At 37.5% G+C, this 6000-nt stretch overlaps 1 protein-coding gene across 1 annotated transcript in view; it reads right to left on the minus strand.

Annotated features, from left to right (window-relative positions):
• Positions 1–329: 329 nt before the first annotated feature.
• The window catches only part of LOC106947202 (transcription factor 7-like 1-A), a 9764-nt gene continuing 4093 nt past the window's right edge, over positions 330–6000 (minus strand). Inside the window, exons 2-8 of the mRNA XM_015032024.1 lie at positions 4763–5639; positions 3197–3261; positions 3031–3111; positions 2759–2909; positions 2049–2156; positions 1876–1940; positions 330–473 (exon numbers count right to left, since the gene is read on the minus strand). Coding sequence (XP_014887510.1) covers positions 356–473; positions 1876–1940; positions 2049–2156; positions 2759–2909; positions 3031–3111; positions 3197–3261; positions 4763–5639 — 1465 coding nt within the window. The 3' untranslated portion in view covers positions 330–355. The remainder of the gene's footprint in view (positions 474–1875; positions 1941–2048; positions 2157–2758; positions 2910–3030; positions 3112–3196; positions 3262–4762; positions 5640–6000) is intronic.

A 6000-nucleotide genomic window follows, 5' to 3' on the forward strand; every position in this document is an offset into this window, starting at 1 on the left:
GAGGGTAAAACATCCTAATTAAATGGAAAGCCTGCTTAATGTCTCAAAAGCAACATGTCTCATTTTTATTTTGTGGTTATATTTGCCTGCTTTAAGATTTGTCCCTATGGTTTCTGAATATCAAATCTAAAGAAATTCAGTAATCCTATTTCACTTTTTATTGTACATGAAGAATTGTATATTTAAAATGAAAATTGGTTCAGTTGTAAAAGAAAAATTGCAATTTCTTACAAACTAGTGCAAGGGAAATAACTTTTATGACAAGTTCACCTTCTTCGTTGACTTAATAAATCATGAAACTGGGCTTATATTTATTTTTTATTTTTTTAATGCGAAACAAAACAGTTTATTTGTTCTAAATAGAAGAGGGGCCCCCTGACTCAGTCTCTGCTTTGGGCCCTTGATGGTCTTGGGCCGTCTCTGAGGTGGAGTGAGGGATTAAGCAGAGAAATGGACCGGGCTTTGTGGAGGGTCTGGGATATTAAAGACAGAGAGAGCACAAGGTTCGAGAGAGATAACACTGGCAATAAAACTGTGTTAAAATGTTTTAGGTGTTCATGTATGAAATGTGCTGTCGGGAGCAGAACCCAACACATCCCTGTCTCTCGACCTCCAATTCAAACATTTAGAGGAATTTTACACAATTAGACGTCCAAAATAGTTTGAAACCTGTATGGAAAGATCTGAAAATCTGAATGCATGGCTTTACAGCAGATATATATAACATGTCAACACCAGCATAATTTGTAATTAGTATACATTATACCAGTGCTGTTATGACTATCGATTTTAACCTTCCAGGAGTAGCAAAGTAAAATAAATAAATAAATCATTTGGATTTTGAAATGCAGATTGACACATGGTAATGAAGTGTGCCATTTTATTTTAACTATTTGAAAATAACATCATCATGTTTAATAGTATTTAGTTTGCAAAATTCAATGTTATTTAAAATATATATATATTTGTCTATCATGTTGGTTTGGTGCTCTAGGGGGCCCCCTGGTGGCGTGGGGGGGCCCCAAGCAGCCCACATTTGCCTTGGGCCGGCCCTGTAAATGAACATCAACTAGTTCAGTCCAAACTGATGGCCTGAAAAAAAAAGTGTAAATGGATAAAAAGCAGTGAAACTCTTTAAATGTTACTTAGTTTAATTTTTTTTTCTGAACTGTAAAGGATTCAAGTCAAATCAATCTGCACTGCAAAAACACAAAGTCTCTCCAAGTATTTTTCGTCTAGTTTCTACTGCAAATATCTTTCTACTTAAAATAATACAAAACTCACTCACAAGTGATAGTCAATAATTTCTTAATATTGATGAAAAAAAGTTCTAATTATACGTGAAATGATCTGCCAAAAAGTGGAACTAGTACTTTATCATCAATATTAAGGAATTATTGACCTAAAAGAAACTCATATAAAAATTATTTCTTAGTTACTTTTGCCTAATTTTACTAAGATAGTTGCATTGGAAACTAGACAGAAAGTATTTGGTAAGATGTAGAATTTTTGCACTTTGATTGTACTTTTCAAACTTTTTTCTCTACATAAAAAAGATTAAAATAATTAATATTGATTATTTAAATATTTTACTCATTCTGCTTTGCAAATGTGTTTCAGTGTTTCCACATTTTCGACATCGCAAACGTCACTTTATTCAATTGGGATTCATTGCAATAACTCAACAACCATCCTGCTTGCTAACTAGGCATTGGGTTTTATTTAGGTGTATCGGAGTAGAAGAGTTAAACTAAAGAAGGGCACTTTTGTCTTAAGCTCAAATCACAACAAAAAGAATTCAACATTTGTTTTTGTGAGAGAAGTGGAACAATTTTATGCATGAACACATGCAGGGATGAACAGAAATCAGCTTACAGGCCGTACTGCTGCTGCTGCTGCTGCTCTGAGGTCTTACTTTTCACCCTCTTCCTCTTCTTGCCCTAAAAGTAAAATATATCAGACTTCAGTTGGAAGGATCTAATTCTGGTCTCAGTGTTTTATCAGCATTAAGCTGGTGATGCGACCATGTTTGAACAGATTCCACATACATAGTTATCATTGGTGGACCAACCAGGGTGTTGCTGCTGGTGGAGCCTTTGTTCCAGTCTGGCCTTCTCATAATATCTGGCCTTCACCTCGACTGCCAAAGAATTCCACTGTGGAAACACGACGGAACCATGTCAGTACTGACACTGACCAGTCCAGCTCATGCAACACACACAACCAGGAATATTAAACTATTTGCTTCTTGAGTTTTTCCCCAAAATTTTTACTGCATTTGATTTAGTTTCGGACTCTGCTCTGCTCATGAGGGATGAAGTTGAACTTCCTCACCTTCATCAATAGATTGATTATTATTATTATTATTATTATTATTATTATTATTATTATTATTATTATTATTATTATTATTATTATTACTTCTGGCAGTTTTACTTTCCTGTTATTGTTTTTTAAGTTGTGAACTTGCACTGGATAAGGAAAACAGAAGATCCAATAGGAAAGAAATTACAGTTAATTTGTTACAAATAATCAAATAAAATTTATACAATTACGTTTATTAAGTTGTCATATTAAATAAATGTAAATAAATTAAGTCTAATTTGATTACATGCAAATTATCTCAACTTTTTTTTTTAAGTCGGAGCTCCATTCTCTTTTTTTTTTCAGTGAAGACTCAACAAAACCACATCAACATGATCTTAAATTATCCAACTGGACACAGATTTCCTGAAAGCTCAAGATCAGCCTGACTCACCATTTCTCCCACAAATCTATTCACCATGACACTTCTGTTGATGTTGAGTTCAGACACCACCTTTGGTCTAATCTCCTTCAGGAAAAGCATGAAGGCGTTTGGTGGCTTTTTAACGTACGGTTGGCCATCATCCCGCTGGTCTCTAACTCGTCTGTGGTGAGATACAGCAGAGAAAAAACAAAACAAGTAAGAACGCAGAAACCTGATGAGCTGAGACACAACAAGAGATAAGACAACAACTTGAAGGAATCCATTTATATATATATAGTTACGACGGTGTGCTGAAGCTCGACTTTCTTCGACCAACATTCAGTGGAGGAGGAGGAACGACGCCGTACAAGGTTTCTCCATTCCTGCACAGAATCACAGTAACGTGACTGTGTGATAAACAAAAGCTCCACAGGTTCAGAGTTTTGTTGAGATGTGTGTATTACTTACAGGACTCCAATTGGTTCTAGCTTGAAACCTTCAGGTACGTGGACTATGGGTAAACTGTGCAGAATCTGAGGGGGGGAGAAAACAGATGCAGCTGCTGAGGTTCAATTGGCCCTTAAGGTTCCCTCATTAGGAAGAACCAGCAAGGTTCAGTTTTCAGTTGCTTTTTTTTACTCAAACTAGTTTTTCTGCTATTTAATTTGGCTCTATACAAATGAATGCTCATTTGATTTGCTGATGACATATTTAAGCACACAGCTGTAGATCTTGAATGTATATATAAGTGGCAGTTATAGCGGTTCGGTCGGCCATAACTGCGGACGGTTTTGGCTTCAGTTTTACCCCCAGGTTCTAGATTAACTTTCTGGAATGATCAGAGAAACAATAGCTACGTTTCTATTGACCATAAAGATGCGCCAACTGAAATTCCGAAAAAAAAAAAATTCGTAATGTAAACAGAAAATTAAAAAAAAAAAAAAACTTATGTTTTCCATTAAAAAAAATTGTTTTTTTTTTGTTTGTTTGCTGTATTGACATAGATGTATTTCATAAAACTACAAAGGAAATACTTTTTCATACAACACGAGTCACAACCGGATGTTACGACTGGCAAAAACCACGAAGAAGACATCAGGAAGTGGGAGGAGCTTATGAGATGGTTTATTTATTTTAACTTTTTTTCAGACAATGCGCTGCCGAATCTATCACGGCATCACACAGTTCATTAAAAATTGTGTGTCATTTTAATGTGTTGAATCCGTAGTTCTTCTATGAACTCTCCAACTACAATTTCCCTAAAACGGAGCTCCCAATTATAAGGGGTGACGTCATCTCCGCTGATGCCTGATACATCGTGTATCTGCTCACATCCGTCGCCACTATGATTATTAACGACTTACCGCGTGAACTAGCTCATTCACGTGTGAATTTAAAGTAATATCTTATTTGGTAACACTTGATAGGATGCGCATAAGACTGACATGATGAAGCTGTCATAAACATGACATAGCATCTCTTTTAATTATTTGGTAAATAATGACGCTTTTAATGCAAAGTTGGTACTTTTAATGGACTTGTAATGCAACTTTTAAAGCAACTTTGCATTAAAAGTGTCATAATTTTCCAAGTGACACTTCATGACAACAGTCATAGACATTCATAAAGACTTCTTCATCTTCATGACAGTGTTATATCAGTCTTATGCACACCCCATGCATAAGATTGTTATTTCTCAGTTCATGGAAATACAGCAATTGCGAAATTGTTTATTTTCAACATTAGCAGAATATGGAGAAGGATTTGCCTAAATTTGTAATGGAAACGCAGCTACTGGTTCCACACAACCAAAAGCAGAACCACCAGTCTGTGACCCAGCTTCCTGCACCAAGCAAAGATCACACACCTTGTGTTAGAATTGTTATTTTTATTTAATGTCATCATTTTTCACACTAAACTAAAAACTAACTATTAATTACTATTTCGTTAAACATTGGGATTTAAAAAAAAAAAAAACATAAATAATGGAGGTGAAGGTTTGTGCTTGTTATCTCGAGCTCCACCCGGACTGACCAAAGTATCAGTGTAGAACTGTGGTGGACCAAGAAGGATGAGAGGAGAAGGAGGAGGAGGAAGAAGAAGGAGCACATTTCCCGGAAGAAATTCCTCCTTGACGTTCCAGTCAGCGGGGACCATGTTGCCGACATTCTCTGCCAGGATGTGGTCGACGTCCTCCATCATCTCCTGGCTGGAGGGTGGAGGAGGGGCAGACGGAGCTGGAGGTAGAAATGTCAGAGGAGGAGGTCTAAAGACATTATCTTGATCATTGTTGTATCTGACCGGAACGGTAGCGTCGACACTGAACGACGCTACAGAGTTCACGTTTGGAGGTAGAGCAGGAGGATGAAGATGAAGGAGTAGTGATGGAGGAGGAGGGAGGAGCACTTCCTTCCTAGGAAGGTCTTCCATATTGTCCCCGTAAGTCCAGACCTTGTTTTCAAACTCCTCTTGCAGGGTCACGTTAAATTCTTCCAAGAACTTCTTGATGGAGTCAGAGCTCTCTGAATCTTCATCTTTGCCTGAAGTCTCCCTAAGCAGGTCATCTACAGAGTCCCAATCAAGGGTAACCAGCACTTCCTTCTTCGTTGCTAGGATCCCGTCAGATTCTCCCTTGTGCGTGCTGTCAGACACAGAGCTCTCTGAATCCTCCTTATTCACTGCACTGGTCCAGGTCCCTGGACCTTCGTTAGATTGTCCCATCTGTGGAGGAGCAGGGATAACGGGAGAAAGAGAAGGCTTCGAAAACAGAGGAGTAGAGGGGAAGAGCTCCTCCTTGAGGAACTCTTCTACTAAGTCCCCATCAACATTGGCAAGGTTGTCGAGCATCCACCTGTTCTCTGTCAGGATGTGGTCGAATTCCTCAATGAGCTCCTGGGTGGAGGCCCAGCTCCTTAATTCAGTGAAGGAAACTGTGTTTAACTTTAGTACGATTGGAGGTTTATTACACTATTGAGTTCATTTTTTGCACCATTAATAAGACTAAACAGACTCTTCAGTTTGCTGTTATACTGAGTTCAGTAGGTTGTTTTCAGTGGTGGGAAGTAAAGAAGTACAAGTACTTTGTTACTGTACTTAAGTACAGTTTTCGTATATCTGTACTTTACTTAAGTAGATTTAATAATGGATACTTTCTACTTTTACTCCACTACATTTCACAGTAAGTATCTTTACTTATACTTCACTACATTTCTACAAAACTGTTGCGTTACTTGTTACATCCAAGTCGCATTGTGCTTTATTTCTATTAAAAT

Source organism: Poecilia latipinna, unplaced genomic scaffold (genome assembly GCF_001443285.1).
Source record: "Poecilia latipinna isolate Pla-1442-1.1 unplaced genomic scaffold, P_latipinna-1.0 Scaffold229, whole genome shotgun sequence".
NCBI lineage: Eukaryota > Metazoa > Chordata > Actinopteri > Cyprinodontiformes > Poeciliidae > Poecilia > Poecilia latipinna.